Source organism: Lissotriton helveticus, chromosome 4_1, assembly GCF_964261635.1.
Source record: "Lissotriton helveticus chromosome 4_1, aLisHel1.1, whole genome shotgun sequence".
In the NCBI taxonomy this organism is placed as follows: Eukaryota; Metazoa; Chordata; class Amphibia; order Caudata; family Salamandridae; genus Lissotriton; species Lissotriton helveticus.
The window spans coordinates 85,587,140-85,604,984 of record NC_136063.1 but is presented as its reverse complement, the minus strand read 5'-3'; the positions used below and the strand labels follow the sequence as shown (position 1 = coordinate 85,604,984).

The following is a 17,845-nucleotide window of genomic DNA, read 5'->3' as shown; positions in this document are numbered from 1 at the left end:
TGTCCACCTTCCCAGGCCCAATAGTAGACTTAACCCAGGCACTAGAAGGGTCAGATCTCCTTCCAGGGAATCTGACCAGTCTAATGCCTCCAGGGGATCTCAAAGGGGAATGACTTCCCCCCAGAGAAGAGAACATGAGGCTAGGATGAGAGCTGTCCAACTCCAGATAGAGAAGGAAGAGGTAGCCCTGGCTAAAGCTAAACTTGCTTTAGCAAGGGAGCAAAAGTTAAGTGGATTAGATTCCACTGGTGGCAGCATTATCCCTAAGGATAAAGACAGGTCCTATGATAATAGAAACCTGAGTACGATTGTGCCCCCCTACAGAGATGGGGATGACATCCACAAATGGATAACTGCTCTTGAGAGAGCCTGCATGGTGATGCAGGTTCCTCAGGATCAGTGGGCAGCAATCTTGTGGTTCTCCTTTTCAGAAAAAGGGAGAGACAAGCTCCTCACTGTTAGACCTGGGGATGCTAAAAACTACACTGTCCTGGAGAGTGCTCTTTTTGAAAGGTTTGGCCTAATCACTGAGCAATACAGGTTGTTGTTCAGAGATACCCAAAAAGCTCAGACTCAGGACGGGACTGATATTGTTGATTGTGCCACTAAGGCTCTGGAATGTTGGTTGCTGGGAAGTAAAGTTACAGACTATACAGGATTGTACAATCTAATAATGAGAGAACAGATCCTTAATAATTGCCAGAACCAGTTGTGCATCAGCACCTGATTGTCTCAGGTCTGACCTCTCCCCAAGAATTGGGAAAGAAGGCAGACAAATGGGTCAGAACCAGGGTTAAGCAGAAGCCCCAGAACCATCAGATCAGAAGAAGGCAGACCAGAAGGGTGAAGATCAGAAACAAAAAGACCAAAAGTCTTCTTCAGGCCCCCAAAATAATACTAATGAGGGGAGGTCCCAAAATGGAAAGAAAAAGAGGAAGAATGATGGCCAAAAGAAACCTTGGTGTAATTAAGGCAGCTTCTCACTGGTTTATTGAGTGCACTAAGAAAGGTGGAGACCCTGCCACTGCAGCCCCTAAGGCAACTGCACCCCCTAGTACAGTCAGCAGTGGCAGCCCCCAAACTAAAGTTATAGTGGGGTTAACCATGGGTACTGAGATGGAGTCTGGCCTAGTCAGAGTTCCTACTCAGGCAGTCTTGATCTGTGAGGGGGACATGGACATGTCCCTTGCTATAAGTCCCAGTACTCTGGGCAAGTACAGGCAGACACCTTTGATTAATGATAAAGTGGCTCAGGCCTACAGGGACACATGTGCCAGTGTCACAATGGTGACACTTAACTTTGTGGACCCTGGACAATTTTTACTGGGTGATAATTACCTGGTGACCAATGCTAGCAATGTCACTAATCCCCATAGTGTGGCAATTGTTAACTTCTCCTGGGGAGGGGTAAATGGCCTCAAGAGAGTTGTGGTATGTGCAGACCTCCCAGTTGACTGTCTTTTGGGCAATGATCTAGAGGATTCAATGTGGTCAGAAGTGGAGTACAGGACTCATGCAGAGATGCTAGGTATTTCAGCACATGTCCTTGCTGTGACCAGGTCACAGGCCACAAAGTGCTTGCCTGAACCTGTGCTGGATCTTGGAACAATAGACCAAGCACAACCCAAGAGAAAGAGCAAGAGGGTTAAGGCAGTGCCTTCCCACTTGCCCCAGGTTGAGGATCAGTCCTCACAGGAGGCTGATTCTGTGATCCAAGAGGAGACTGTCTTGGAAGAGCTTGAACCTGATCAGGTTGAGTTTCTGGGGACAGGGGGACCCTCAGGGGCAGATCTGGGGCAGGCTCAATTAACTTGCCCTTCTCTTGAACCCCTCAGACAGCAGGCTGCTGCTGAGGCTGCTGGGAATGCTCAAGGTACACATAGAGTGTATTGGGATGATGGGCTCCTTTATTCAGAGGCTAGAGACCCCAAGCCTGGTGCTGCCAGGAGGTTGGTCATACCTCTGCAATTTAGGGGCTTCCTTCTAACCTTGGCACATGATATTCCCTTAGCAGGACACTTGGGCCAGGACAAGACTTGGCACAGGCTTGTCGCTCGCTTTCACTGGCCTCACATGTCAGAAGATACCAAGGAGTTTTGTCGCTCCTGTGTCACCTGCCAAGCCAGTGGAAAATCAGGTGGCACCACAAAGGCCCCCCTTATACCACTACCTGTGGTGGTGGTACCCTTTGAGAGAGAGTGGGGATAGACATTATTGGACCAATGGACACCCAAACAGCATCTCGGCACAGATTTATACTGGTGGTAGTGGATCAGAGGCAATTCCCCTGAGGACCACAACAGCTCCTGTTGCGGCAAGGGCCATACTTGAAGTTTTCTCCAGAGTGGGTTTTCCAAAGGAGGTTCTTTCAGACAGAGGTACCAACTTCATGTCTGGATATCTAAAAGCCATGTGAAAAGAGTATGATGTTAACTACAAGTTCACTACACCCTACCATCCACAGTGCAATGGGCTTGTTGAAAGATTTAACAAGACCCTAAAAGGGATGATAAAAGGGTTACCTGAAAAGCTTAGGCGAAGATGGGATATCCTTTTACCCTGCCTTCTCTTTGCTTACAGAGAGGTCCCACAAAAGGGGGATGGCTACAGCCATTTTGAACTTTTGTTTGGGCATCCTGTAAGGGGTCCCTTGTGTTTTGTGAAGGAAGGATGGGAGTTACCTCTCAAAAAGCCTAAACTTGACATAGTGGACTATGTACTTGGTCTCCGCTCCAGGATGGCTGAATACATGGAGAAAGCTTCCAAAAACCTTGAGGCTAGCCAAGAACTTCATAAAGCTTGGCATGACCGAAATGCTGTGCTGAATGAGTACCAGCCAGGACAAAAGGTGTGGGTGTTTGAGCCAGTGGCCCCAGCAGCTCTCCAAGACAAATAGTCTGGACCCTACACCATAATTGAGAAAAAGGGAGAGGTCACCTACTTGGTGGACCTTGGCACCCCTAGGAGCCACAGGGTGCTCCATGTAAACAGATTTAAAGCATTTGTGGACAGGGCAGACATGGGCTTGCTCGTGGCTACAGATGGGGAGCAAGAGGAAGAGAGTGACCCTCTCCTGTTATCCCATAACCCTGATGATGGTTCAGTTGATGGTGTGGCCTTAGCTGGCAGCCTCACTGACCAGCAGCAACAGGACTGCAGTCAAGATCTACAGTCTTTCAGACACATGTTTTCATTGACACCTAGTCAGACTAACTGGTGCACCCATGAGGTGGACACTGGTGACAGTCTGCCTGTGAAGAGTAAGATCTACAGGCAACCTGACTATGTCAGGGACTGCATAAAGACTGAGGTGCAGAAAATGCTTGAGCTTGGAGTAATTGAGCCATCAGAGAGCCCCTGGGCTAGCCCAGTAGTCCTTGTGCCAAAATGTCATACCAAAGATGGGAAGAGAGAAATGAGGTTTTGTGTAGACTATAGAGGTCTCAATGCTGTCACTAGGACAGATGCTCACCCCATTCCAAGAGCAGATGAGCTCATTGATAGATTGGTTTCTGCCAAGTTTCTGGGCACTTTTTATTTGACAGCAGGTTATTGGCAAATCAGGTTAGCTGAGGAGTCCAAGGCCAAAACAGCATTCTCAACCCCTGGAGGTCATTATCAATTTGTGGTAATGCCCTTTGGATTGAAGAATGCACCTGCCACTTTCCAAAGGTTGGTGAACCAAGTCTTTTCTGGGTTGGATGACTTTTGTGCAGCTTATCTAGATGATATTGCTGTCTTCAGCTCCACCTGGGAGGATCACCGATCCACCTGAAGAAAGTTTTGGATGCCCTGCAAAAGGCAGGCCTAACTATCAAGGCAACAAAATGCCAGATAGGGCAGAGCAATGTTGTGTACCTGGGCCACCTGGTAGGTGGGGGTCAGGTTCAACCACTGGAGAGTAAGATCCAGACCATACAGGACTGGGCTCCTCCAACCACCCAAAGGTCAGAGCTTTCTTGGGCCTGACTGGGTATTACAGAAAATTTGTAAAGAATTATGGGTCCATTGTGACACCATTAAATGATCTGACATCCAAGAAGATGCCAAAGAAGGTTCAGTGGACAGTTCGCTGTCAAAAGGCATTTGAGGACGTGAAGAAGGCCATGTGCTCTGCACCTATCCTAAAGAGTCCTGACTACTCCAAAGAGTTCATTGTCCAAACAGATGCTTCTGAGTTGTGGGTGGGAGCTGTGCTTTCACAACTTAATGTAGATGGTCAAGACCAGCCCATTGCTTTCATTAGCAGAAGGCTGACCCCCAGAGAGAAACGTGGGTCAGCTATTGAGAGGGAGGCCTTTGCTGTGGCTTGGGCCCTGAAGAAGTTGAGGCCATACTCGTTTGGCACTCACTTCAGAATTCAGACAGACCATAAGCCCCTCTTGTGGCTAAATCAGATGAAGGGTGAAAATCCCAAACTGCTCAGGTGGTCCATTTCCCTACAGGGGATGGACTTTACAGTGGAGCACAGACCAGGGACTGACCATGGGAATGCAGATGGTCTCTCCAGGTATTTCCACTTAGAACATGAAGACTTATCTGGTCAAGGTTAAGTTTAATGTCCCTGCGTTTGGGGGGGGGGGGTGAGGGGGAAGGGGGTATGTAGGAGAGTAGGGTCTGCTTTCCTATGGTCACCCCATTTTTTGCTTTTTGCTTCACTGGTTTTCGACTTATTGTGGCTGTGGGCCTGCTAATTCGACCCACAGCCTGTTGTTCTCTCTCTAAATTCACAACCATGTACTTTAGGTACATAACCAATTGGGTATTGGATCACCTTATCAGCCCCTGTACAGTGTACTATAGGTACCCAGGGCATAGGTGCATCCAAGGCCTACCAGGGGCTGTAGCATATCTTTTTCCACCCCTAGCTGGCTATCCAATCTGACACAACTGGCTGATCACTCAGCTGGGGCAAGGTGGTGTAATCACCCCTTGCTTAGATATAGTATACTTATATCTAAACCTATATCTGGACACATATACACCTATAAGTCACTCCTATGGCAGGCCTTAACAATCCTGGAGGCAGAGTGCTTAGTTTTATGTAGGATGATGCTCTAGCATGAGCTGAGCCTGTCTGCAGCTTTCGGGACAAACTCCCTTAGCTGTTCTGTGATATTGCCATACCATATACTCTTAAGTGCATTATGATCCTCGCGGTTACTTGCTAACTTTGGTTTGGTTTTATCAAAACATGTCGTGTAAGATGTCATACGCTTTGGAATACTACCCCCTCGCCAGTTCTGGTGACGGGGGTAGCATTCCACCCTTCTAGAGGGAGAAGACATGTTACTTTGCTTAAACGCAGTTAAATCTAACCAGAGCCTCAGCATCACAAAATGGATGCTGCTGCCACGGACACAAGTCTGGCCTCCTGCTGCTGACCGAAACTCCGGCAGAGGAGGCCTGGACAAATGGTATCCTGTCCCAGGGAGGTGTTACACCACCCCAGATAGGAGATAGTGGATTGGGGCAGGGAGGGCTGAACGAAACTAGACACTGCCTGGGGTGCACAAGGCGTCCCATGCATAGTCCAGTTCAAACCGGTGCTGGGGCACTTCAGCTCCAGCTCTGGCGCGAAACTGGACAAAGGGAAAGGGGTGTAACCACACCCTTCCTGGGTCCCACCCATAGGAGGGACCTAGCAGGTGATCCAGCCCTAGATTTGGAATAAAGGTAGGAGCTGTGCCAATGCAATTGAGATCATCCTGACTGAAACTTTGAAACGAAACTCTGGACCCTTCGACATCCTACTCAACGTAGAAGACTGAAGAATCTCCCTTGTGGTCAAGGAGTGGCAACCCTGTGCAAGCAGGCACCATCAGCGCATCGAGACTTCCTTTGCCATTGCTCCCGCCGGAGCTCGAACGACAGAGACCGACAAGACCTGGACTCCCAGACTTCCAACAGCCCGATCCACACTCCTAGCAAAGCTTAGAACCGTGGAGGAGACGTGAGACGTGGGACCGGCCATCTTGAAAAGTCGACAAAGTGCTTCCTCTGCAGCTACCGAGGCTCCCTCGAAGCTGTGCTTTGGAATTTGAGAAGCCCCTGCCCCGAGCAGCTTGTGCTCCAAAGATCACCTCTCCACACTCTCAGAGTGCTGCGTGGGGCCCTTTTGCACTTTTCCTGCTCGACGCATTGTCCGGTCGCTTGCCCGTTGGCTAGTGGCCTCTGACGACGAACCATCGAAACTACACTGCTGGTCTGGGTGCTCCAGACTGGCCCCAGCTCCCCTGAAAAGGAGCCATCGATCGGACCTTCCCGGTCCGATCAAGAAGACATCTTCGAGTCCTGCGTGGGTTGCCTTTGCCAAGGCTTGGTGACTTCGAATCGAGTACCGACACCGCCGACAGCGAGAGCCTTTGTGGGACAGCTCGTGTTCACCAGCTGGTCATCCTCGATCCTTCCTGGTCCACGTGGCAGCGGAGACAAACTACTCGACAGCACCTGATCACAACCCGACATTGCCTGGTTCCGTCCTGGTTCCATCCTGGTCACTGGCTAGTGACCTTGACTCTGTCCCCTCTGCTTTCAGGTACTCTTCACCTTCGATCCACCCTTAGATCCAACCGGACTCTTCTCTCCTGGCCGCCTGCAGCATCTTTTCCTCCAGGCTCCATAGAACTTCACGACGAAACCCGACACACTTTGGCACCTATGCACCCGCTTCCTGTGGGTGAGGCAACAATATAACTCCAGTGCTCCTATAGTGGTTTACACCTCTAGTGTCTTAGTTTTAAGTGGCTAAGTTCTAGTCCAGTCGGAAGTCTCCGAAACCTAACACTTTCTGATTTTTACGCACCATTGACTTGTATGGTAAACACGGTTGCCTATAGACACTGCATCCTGTGGGCCTCCTATGTCCTAACCTTCGTTAGTCCAGTGTAGGCCCAGCGATTCCCGAGGCCCTAGGCCTGCTCATTGTTCGTGACGTGGTACTTATACCACTTTCTTAATATATGGTTTGAGTGGCCACCCGGCCTATCCATAATTGTGCAGCTTATTGTATGTTATACTGTGTTCTTTGTTTAACGCTTGTGCTCCTGTGCTCATAAAGAGTTAAGGGGATTATTCTAGAAATAAATACATATATTTTGTAATATAACTTGTGCGGTGTCCTTTCATTTGGTATTTAAAGGGATTGCATATGGTAAAACAGCTGGCTTCACGTGCCCTCTTGAGTTTAGCCTAAGACTGCTTTTGTCCATGCTACCACTAGGATAGCTGGTCTATAAGGTTGACTTACAACCAATCACCATAAGGGTTGTTTGGGCTGGTGCACGGTGCTCACTCGAATAGTGATCATCATACACCAGGCCAACTTCTCACAGCCAGCTAGCCATTATAAGTTCTGGCGATATTAATGAGCACTTTTAAACATTCTACAGTAATCCTAACACCATATTATGCAGATCGTAATGCTAGAATCAGGCACTTTTGCAATGTAAAAATAATGCAATGCGTATGCAACAATCAGGCACTTTGCGATGTAAAAATAATGCAATGCATAATACAACCACCAGGTACGTTGTTATACAGATGTAAGGCAATGCGTAATACACTAATCAGGTATTTTGTTATGCAGAAACAATGCAATGCGTCATACGACATTCAGGTAGTTCGTTATGCAGAAACAATGCCATGCGTCATACATTAATCAGGCAGTTCGTTATGCAGAAACAATGCCATGCGCCATACACTAATCAGGTACTTTGTTATGTAGAAATGATGCAATGTGTAATACAACAATCAGGTACTCCGTTATCCAGAAATGGAGTAATCCGTACTACACTTCGGCACCGACCACGGTGCCTCAGGCGGTCTCTCCGCCCCTGGTGCTCACTGGCAGGTAGCCTCTGACAACAGTTGCCCCCAACACGGGTATGGTATAACACAAAAAGTGGAGCTCGGCGCTCCACCCCGGTACTGCCACTCCCTTGGCAATACGGGCCGCGACACTAGCCAAAGCAGAGGCTTGTGCTGCTGAAGTGAGAGAGAGGCTGAGAGCATCGCCCTCCAAGCTCGCTCCCCAACACGTTACCTGGGGGGCGCGAACTCACTCTCTTCTCCTCGTCCAGCAGTTTCGGCCTCCGATGCAATCTTTGGGACTTGGCAACGGTGGGCCGGCCGGCGCTCAGCTCCTCCGGGGCTGCCGGTCTGGGCCGCTACTGCTACGAAGATTTCAGGCTGCCACAGGGCACATGCACTCATCGTCGCTGAGATTTCCTTGAGCTTCGGGTGCATGATCCCCAGGCACTGCACACGAAGGTCTCAAGGTGCACAACGTGCACGCACACAGTGTCGATGAGACTCACTTGGATTCCGGTGCCCACGCTAACAAGGCAAATCCTCACAAAGGTCTCACGGTGCACAATGCACACAGCATCAATGAGACTCACTTGCATTACGGTGCACACGATAACTGGACAATCCTCACAAAGGGGTTCAGGCTGCACAAGGCACACGCACATAACGTCGCTGATAAACCTTACGAGGGTCTCCGGCTTCAACAAGCACGCACACACAGCGCCGGTGAGACTCTCCTGGAAACTTTTGTGTTCCTGTGTTTCCGCAACAGGGACCCAGCACACCTCGGGCCCTTGGGGATAAGTTACTTCAGGACACAGCAAAGCCTTTTCAAGCAGGGAGACACAGCACACAGCAAAGTCCCTTTAGCCTTTTCTTGGTTAAAACAGCAAACTGCAGGCCAGCCCTAGAACACACAGCAAGGGTAAGTCCTCTCCTTCAGTCTATTCAGTTGTTTTGTCCTTGACAAAGGTCCTCTTGACCACGAAGTAGCTCCAGTCTTACTCACACTTGATCAAGCCATTCTCCAAAGTTCAGGGGCTTCAGCTCTCATAGTTATACCCCTCAATGGCTTTGAAGTCTTTGTATTTCAGGGGGCACTGACCATTGTTCAAACCAGTTCTCTGTGACTCCCTGCCAGTGACACCTTTCTTCCTTTGATTAGTGGGGGTCTAGATTCTCAATCACTCAGCAGGAGATGAGCCATTTGTTTTATAGCAGCAACCCAGGCCTCTACACCTCTAGGGGCTTCTCCTCCCCCTACACTCCAAATGCAGGTCAGCCTGTTGCTGTCTCCCTTCCTCCCCCGGGTCAAGACATTCCCCAGATCCTATTGCTTTCAAATCCAGAAAATCAATCCACAGCCAGGCAGAGACACACAGAAATGTTAGAGCACAAACACCCAGTCAATTATAAAAGAATGGCTTCTAAACACACAATGCTGAAAACACCTTAATAAAAAGATGTGTTATTACATTTTGAGTTCAGGCATACTAAACTTCACCTTTCCATCTTAAGGCTTTGGGAAGATAGGCTGGGAAACATAGTACACAGCCTCCCCATTCTGTCCTATGGGCAAGATGGCCTTTCAACAGTGAAAAATGAAATGGAGATTACTTCACTGTCAGGACTTGGAATGCACCCTACCAAGAGGGTACCCTAGACCTACCAAAGGGGTGTCTGATGTGCATAGAAAGGGGAGGGTAAGGTCTGGCAAGTGAGTGCACATGTCAGAACAACATGGCAGATTAACAAACTGTGCGCAGCCTGAGTTCTCTCTTTAAGGCTACTTGTATGGGGGGCACAAATAGTGCTGCAGGCCCACTAGTAGCAGTTGCATTACCAGCCCTGGCACACATAGTGCACTTTACTAAAGACTTTACTAGTAAAGCAAACATACCAATCATGGACAACAAATTACCATTACACTTTACACAGGAGCACTTGCACTTTGACACTATTTAGCAATGGCAAAGTGTCCAGAGCATCTAAGTTGGCAACACCATGTCAGAAACAAGCATACCAATGCAATGGTCCTGTCTTTGTTAAAGTTAGAGCTATTGGCATTGCAAATGTCATTTTTTTAATTTATTGTTTTTTTTTAAACCGATAAATATATGGTACTAGCAGCCCGTCCCGACGTTGTCCGGGAGCAATTAGGCTTGAGGGCCCCCGCCCGCCCCGACGTTGTCCGTGGGTTCCCCGGAGCCTTCCTCCATATATTGCAGTATTATACCTTAATGTTTACTTTGTACGCGTTTGTAACATGCGCATGTAACTTTTTCCTCCTGTAATGCACCGTTTGGCTCACTTTTGTAATGCTCAGTTTGCTTCCTCTTGCTCACGATTGTCATTTTTGCTTCATTTTTCCGCCGCTCACTGCTCCTAAATAAATAAATATCCTACCTCATCCGCCGCTCACCGCTCCTCCGTACCTCTATGTTTACTTTGTACGCTTTTGTTACATGCACACATAACTTTTTCGTCCTGTAATGCACCATTTGGCTCACTTTTGTAATGCTCCGTTTGCTTCCTCTTGCTCACGATGTACGCTTTTGTAACCTACACACATAACTTTTTCCTCCTGTAATGAACCATTTTGCTCACTTTTGTAATGCTCCGTTTGCTTCCTCTTGCTCACGATTGTCATTTTTGCTTCATTTTTCCGCCGCTCACCGCTCCTAAATAAATAAATAACCTACCTCATCCGCCGCTCACCGTTCCTCCCCGCCTGTTTGCCGCTCCTCACCGCCTCTCCGCCGCTCCTCACCGCCTCTCCGCCGCTCCTCACCGCTCCTCCCCGCGCCATGTCCGCCGTTCCTCCCCGCGCTCCTCACGTCAGCACGCACGTCGCGGCCGGCGCTACTTCAAAGGGACTACTTTTTTTTCTGTACATTTTTTAAATAGCGTATATTTATTACGTTTATATAGCCTATGTCCATCTGCACACCCTCACGATTACAACGATGTATCGGGTGTGTGGTTTGGCGCTGTGGTTCCCGAGTTTACCCGCCTCAAAGGTTCAAAGTTCTTCCTTTATAATAGTAGTATAGATTGTCATTTACAATGGCAAAAGGTAAGCATTAGAGAGTAGTATGGAGTATTAGCAGTGATTAATAGTTAGTAGAGAGTGACATAAATAAAAGGTCTGTCACACTGCTGTCTCTCTCACACTGCTGTCTCTCTCCCACTGCTGTCTCTCTCACACACACACTGATGTCTTTCTTACACACAATGGTGTCTCTCACACTCCAGGCACAGCAAGCCACATCCAGACACACCGAAGTAGGAGAGACTTGCACTGGCATGCCACAGACTCACACACACACAGAGCCCCACACACACACACGCACAGAGCCCCCCCACACACACAGAGCCCCACACATATACACACAGAGAGCCCCACACACACACAGAGCCAGACACAAACACACACACACAACACCAAGCCACCACCTTTCTTTGACGGTGACTGTTGCACTCTAATTTTCTGGTTGAAGGACCCTCTCAAACAGTGATCTAGCCGCGTTTATTTATTTTTTCCAGAAAGGAAGTTCTGGTTAGATTCTGTGGCAGGGCTTGTGTGGAGCGTCACTGTGCGACAATGGAGGGCGCAGCATACTACGTGAAATAAAAAAACAGGACTAGGCAGTCTACACGAGATGTCCTAGCAATCAGTCTCTCTTCTTAAATGAAAATATAATCTTGTTAAATTCATCATCAGCCACAGCTCGGTGATCCACCAAACTACTCATGGCGTTATGTACTGTTGCCTTACTGTGTACAGCATTTCTTGTAAAAATGCTAGTGCCGATTAATAAACAAATGAATATTGCTTCATTCGATGCTCGTTCAACCCTAGGATATTTTGATGTTAGTAAAGCAACAGTCAGCGTCATGTTTTCTAGCAGAACAGCGTCACCGGGGGAGCGGGCTGCCAGCCCCCGACGCTAGAGAGGGGGAAGACAACTGGGCGCCGAAACATGGGTACCACCACCCCCCTGCCACCCGTGCATAAAGTTACAGCAGTGAGGCACTAGCCCGCCCCCACGGCGCTGTGATTTCCCCCACCCAGCTCCATCCGAGGCTCACTCCCCTTGATAAGGTACTCGATAAGCTGGCGCAAACATTCCACCCTATTCTCGCAGTGGGGTCCTCCCCTTCTTAACCTTACTACTCCGAGAGTGCATTAATTCCTTAGGCCCTCCCTCGCCTGCCGAGCGCTATTTCTCCCAGGTCCAGCTCTTTACAAAATGACTTCTCGTCCATGGCGGGAAACATCTAGTTCTCGGTTCAGATATATGAGGGTGACACGGCGCCTTCTCCAAGAACGAAGCTCCGGCGCCGATCCCTCCGTGAGCTCGGAGGAGGAGGAAGAAAGACAGCCCCAGCAAGGCCGGAGAGCGCTAAGGAGGCGTGGCTCTAATGCGTCAGCAGCGCCCTTCCCTCGTAGCCCATTGCCAAAGGCCGTCCAGCTACAGACAGCGAAAAGGGACAGTCAATTCTGTTACAGGAAATAGACGAAAGACTAAAAACTCACTAGACCGCCCAAATGTTGAAAAACGAGGTGTATCGGTTTTTGGGGATTTTGATATTGTGTGTAACTACACAGCAAATGCTACAGAGACAACCGTTTTGTAAAGAAACGTTAGAAAACCTAGAAACAATAAGTTGTCTTCGGTCGTTTCGGCTATTTACTGAGACGAGTAAGAACCCTGTTCTATAATGACTGCCGCACTGAAGTCGAGCTACTTTCTTTCGTTTGTCTTTTTGCGGTTACCGGAAGCCTTGTACTATTGGACTCCTTTTTTAGGTACACACATCTCATTCTAGACGCGGGAACAAGCAAAATGGTGGCAGCAGCTGCGGATATACGCGTGGTGCGATGCTGTAACAGTAGACTTTTCAGACGGGGGGGCGTGTTTTGGACTGAGAGAAAGAACCGAAAAAACATGGCCCTCAATCCGAAAAAGACGGGGCTTACATAGTCACTGGGACCTCTTCTCCAATGGCTGGCCAGCGTTTAGGAGGCCAGCCAATTGAGAAGAGGGGCGGGGTTAACCTCGCTACTAAGAGACATAAGATCTCGCTAGCGAGACTGCGCATGCGCAGCCTTCGCTAGCCGAGACCTTAAAAGGGGTCTATGGGTAAAGTATAAACGTTTAGGGACTTTAGCCAAAAAAGGCCAAGTCCTACACCTAACTTGACTGGATCCGCCTGGCTGATCACTATGGTTAGAGCTGAGCCGCTTCAGCGCCGCTGAAGACATGGCAGGTCTGCTGAGTCAGCGCAGTAAAGTTGTTTTTTTCGGTTTTTTTTAAACCCAAAATTTTATTATCGAAAAACAAAAAAGAAAAGTAACTGAGAATGTTCTCTCAGGTCGAGGGGGTTAATGTTTTTGGTTTTCTGTGTGAGACAACCTGGCGCTCCCAGGGAGTCCAGTCAGGAGAACTGGACCCTAGAACAACTTCCATCTTTCGTAGAGTGACCAAGGACCAGCAGCAGATGGGCCTTTAGAGGTGCTGCTGGTGGAGCTCAGAGATGTGCTGCTGACGGAGCCCAGGGAGGAGATGCTGACAGAGCCCAGGGAGGCCCTGCTGATGGAGGCCAGGGTGGGGCTGCTGGTGGAGCCCGGGGAGGGGCTGCTGGTGGAGCCCGGGGAGGTGCTACTGGTGGAGCCCAGGGAGGTGCTACTGGTGGAGCCCAGGGAGGTGCTACTGGTGGAGCCCAGGGAGGTGCTACTGGTGGAGCCCAGGGAGGATATGCCTTCAACATATCTGTACTGTTCTTACAAAACTATTCTAATAAAATCTTTTGAAATAAAAAAAAAGCACATGCTCCAAGTTGGTACGTGCGGTTCGAAAACACAATAAAGTCAGATGCCAAATGAGTTAGCAACACAGAGCCAATCAGGATCTAGCACAAGTAGTGATCACACACTCCCCAGGCCAGACATCTAGACCCATTCACCACTGGCCACACTGTGTCCGTGCAAGGTCGAGACCCTCCTGGAGTAATGTTTGACCATTGATTTATGACTCTAAGGCGCCAACCAGCTAGAATATTGGATTTTGGTTGATGTAAATATTTTTATAAAAGAATAAAACCAACACAATGTACATTGAGGCATTTTGACCTCGTGCCTGTAAATGTATGTATAGGCATTTATATAGCGCTTCGACCGCTGCGAAACCCTTCCTGGCTTCCCTGAGAGATGGTCCCTTAATGGGTATCTCCAGGGTGAGACCAGGCATCCCCGGCGGTCTGGTGGGGCCGTTAGTGAAGATGAGGCAAGCTAATGCCCAGAGTTGCCGAGTGTGATCGCTGATCAGAGTGGGCACCGAAGCGAGAGAATTATCGAGTCCGCTGACCCTGGTCCAGAAACCCGCCGCGCCGGGATTCGAACCCTGGTCCCGGGCCGTCCTCTGCTCTCGGGTCTGCCGCCTCTAACCAGTGAGCCACACTACTGTTCTCCGGGCTGAAATGTTTAATTAAACAAAATTGTTTCCGATTTGCCAAACGCCTCTTGGCTCCTGTTTTACTATGAATTTGAACCCAAGCAACAAAATCCTTTCACACACACAAACCATACATACACGCTTGGGCCACCTCCTTAATACATCCCAGAGCAGTGCTGGAGACACCAAAGCCCTCAGAGACACAAGCCTTGGGCCTTCTTCCCAATCAAGCTCATGGAACCACTCAGGATCCCGGGACCCTCACAGGCATTCCGTGTACTCTTGGGCATCCTTCAGACTCACCTGTGAGACTTGAGGTGTGGGATGTGTGATTCCAGGTCTATGACAATCATACCCTGTGCTCTTCTGTCGCATCTTCTATGGGACTCGGGGTGCGGGCCTCGTGACCCTCAACGCTGTGACACGCGTGCCTTTCTGCCCTTGAGCTGCCTTTTTCTGTAGTCCTAAGAATGCAATGAGTGATCCCTGAACCCCTGCAGACACACCTTAAGCTCTTCTGCAGCCTCCTGTATGAACTCACGAAGTTTCTCTTCATATATTAATCATGAACACCCACACACAAACCTTGTGATCTGTGACACCCTCTCTATGGAATCTCCCGAGTGCTTTGTATTTCCAGTCATCGAAGCACACAACTTGTCAACCTTTGCAGCCTTCTTTGTGGGACTCAGGAAGTGATGTCACTGGTAAACACTGAACACCCCCAGACACACTTTGTGCACTTGTGCAGCACCTTGTGTGGGGATCAAGGTGTGAGAGATGTGACAACAGGTTTGGGACAGACATACCATTCTTTGTTATCTTGTGAAGCCCCTTCTATGAGGGTCCCTTGTGCTCTTGTGCAGAATGGTCTATGGAGACCGTGCAGTGCAAGGAGTGATCTCTGAATTCCCCCAGACCAGCTCTGTGCCCCTGGGCACAATTCTCCATGGAGCCCTTAGTAAGTAGTTAGTTGTGGCTGGATTGATACAGACACCCTTTGTGTATCTGCAGCCCCCTCTACGGGGCTCAGTGTGGGGTTGTGATCCTAGGGCTGTGACAAACCTTTCTACTCCTGGACAGCCCCCTCAATGTAGTTTTAAATCCGCAATCGGAGCCCATTAGGGATAAAAGAACAAACCCTGGATTTCCAGATCTGAATGGCCTCGGGTGGGCCAGGGCCCTTCCTTGGGTGGTCCTAGCCCACCTGGCCCAACCTCTAGAGCCGGGCCTGCTCCCCAATATTACTCAAGGACTGACTCCTGTGATCCCATAACAATGCCACACAAACCCTGCAATCCTTTGCAGCCTTCACTATACTCCTCTAAGTGTGACTTCACTTCTGATCCCAAACACCCGCACACACATACCTTGTACTCCTCGGCAGCCTCCTCAATAGGACTCACTGAGTGAGATTTATGGTCCTTGGACTCCCGGCACACCACACATATCACCCTCTGATCCTCGTCACAGAAAAGCCTCAGTATTTCCTCGTGTTTCTCGCACAGATGCTCCAGGGGGGGCAGGTAAAGCAGTTTCACCATTTCCACCATGTTTCCGAGTTGCCTGTTGGGTCGGAGGCTTCTCCCTGTTGATATTTTTCTGCACTGCGGACAGGGGGAGTTTCCATCTCTCCCCTCCCAGCTCTGAGTGATGCAGTAGCGGCAGAAGTTGTGTCCACAGTCTGTGGACACAGGATCCGTGAAATATTCCAGACAGATGGAACAAGAAGCCTCATCTTTGAGATTCCCGACCTGAGCTGCTGCGGCCATGATGATCCCAGAAATGCGTGAAAGAAAAGTTAAGTTTCGTTTCTCCGATCGTGTAAAGTGGGCGTGTCTGTGTGTCTCCTCCTCCTCTGTGCACTGGGACTTCCTGATTCAAAGTTTGTGTAAAGTAGGCGTGTCTGTGTGTCTTCTCTTGTGTTTATTTATTTATTTATTTATTTATTTATGCATTTTTATATAGCGCGGACTTTACCCGAAGGCGTCAGAGCGCTTCACATTAGGAACAGAAATGAAACATAATGAGAAACATTACAAAAGAGCAGATTACTAAAACATACGTTACTTACATAAGGTAATAGTGACAATTGTGAGCAAACAAAATACTTGAGGTAGTAAAAAGTGTGAACAACCAAAAATACATGAGGTAGTCAAAAGTGCACAAGAGGAAAAGTGACAAGTGTGCAGTTATAATAGAAAACAGAGTAATTTGAGGTATAATTGTGTGTCCCTAGTTCAGGTTGCACGGAGTCTTTTTTGTCCTAAATGCGTCCTGGCCGCTGCTGAAAGGGTGAACATCCTCAAACACGCTGTCGTTTTCCTCTGGTTGCACTAAATAAGGCCTATTTAACTGTATTGTACTTGCATGGATATAGCGCTTACTGCCCCCGACGAGACATCGCAGCACTAAATGTGCAAGTTCAGCTCTGACTGCAGCAGCCCGGCCTCGGAGAGGCTAGTAAATCACCCCAGACTGGGCGACGGGTGTTTTATTTCTGGCCAGAAGAGGGCAGCAGAGGGATGAGAGAAATACAGGAAATTAAAAGTGAAACCAAGACTTTCACTCTGAGAAAAACATAGGAAAGCAGTGGGTGGAAGAAGGAATACACGGGGGTAAAACAATGTGTGAAAGAACCAAAGGGTAAAGAAGGAGAAGGTAGAGAGAGGGGAGGAAAAATAATGTCTGAAGATAAAAGGCAGCAACAAGAGGTGGAGAAACGGAAAGGACGAGGGAATAGAAGACGCTTCAGCTTTTTCATAATTAAAAGTTTCACAAAGCTTCATCAACTGACCATAAACAGATACCGCAAGGGTTGCAGCAATGCAAGATTCCTTTAATGCACAGAAGGGGCACGCCTGTACCTGCTGTTTGTTTAGCGTTTAGTGCATTCTGGGGCGTGTATATTTTACATTGTGAGTATTATCTCGAAACTCACGGCAAGCGAGAGCTGTGAGCTAAAATGTCAGGACTGCTCGGATGTGTCAATCAATCAATCAATCATCGCATTTATATAGCGCACTACTTACCCAAAGGGTCTCAAGGCGCTGGGGGAGGGGGATCTGCTACTGCTCGAACAACCAGGTCTTGAGTTGCTTCCTGAAGGCGAGGTGGTCCTGGGTCAAGCGGAGGTGGGTGGGGAGGGAGTTCCATGTCTTGGCGGCGAGGTAGGAGAAGGACCGTCCCCCTGTGGTGGCTCTACGGATGCGGGGGATGGCGGCGAGGGCATGGCTGGTCGATCGAAGCTGGCGTTTGGGAGCGTAGAAGTTGAGGCGGCTGTTCAGGTATCCTGGGCCTTGGCTGTGTAGGGCTTTGTGTGCGTGGGTGAGGAGACAGAAGGTGATTCTCTTGTTGACCGGAAGCCAATGCAGATCTCTCAGGTGTCCGGAGATGTGGCTGCGACGGGGGATGTCCAGGATGAGTCGTGCTGAGGCGTTCTGGATCCGCTGGAGTCTCTTCTGGAGTTTGGCGGTGGTTCCGGCGTAGAGGGTGTTGCCGTAGTCCAGTCGGCTCGTGACGAGGGCCTGGGTGACCGTCTTCCTGGTCTCGGTGGGGATCCACCAGAAGATCTTACG

At 49.1% G+C, this 17,845-nt stretch overlaps 1 protein-coding gene across 1 annotated transcript in view; it reads right to left on the bottom strand.

Moving 5' to 3' along the window:
- The window catches only part of LOC144828382 (E3 ubiquitin-protein ligase TRIM39-like), a 143,890-nt gene extending 127,851 nt beyond the window's left edge, over window positions 1-16,039 (bottom strand). Inside the window, exon 1 of the mRNA XM_078686496.1 lies at window positions 15,638-16,039. Within this exon, the coding sequence (XP_078542622.1) occupies window positions 15,638-16,039 (402 nt within the window). The remainder of the gene's footprint in view (window positions 1-15,637) is intronic.
- Window positions 16,040-17,845: the final 1,806 nt, after the last annotated feature.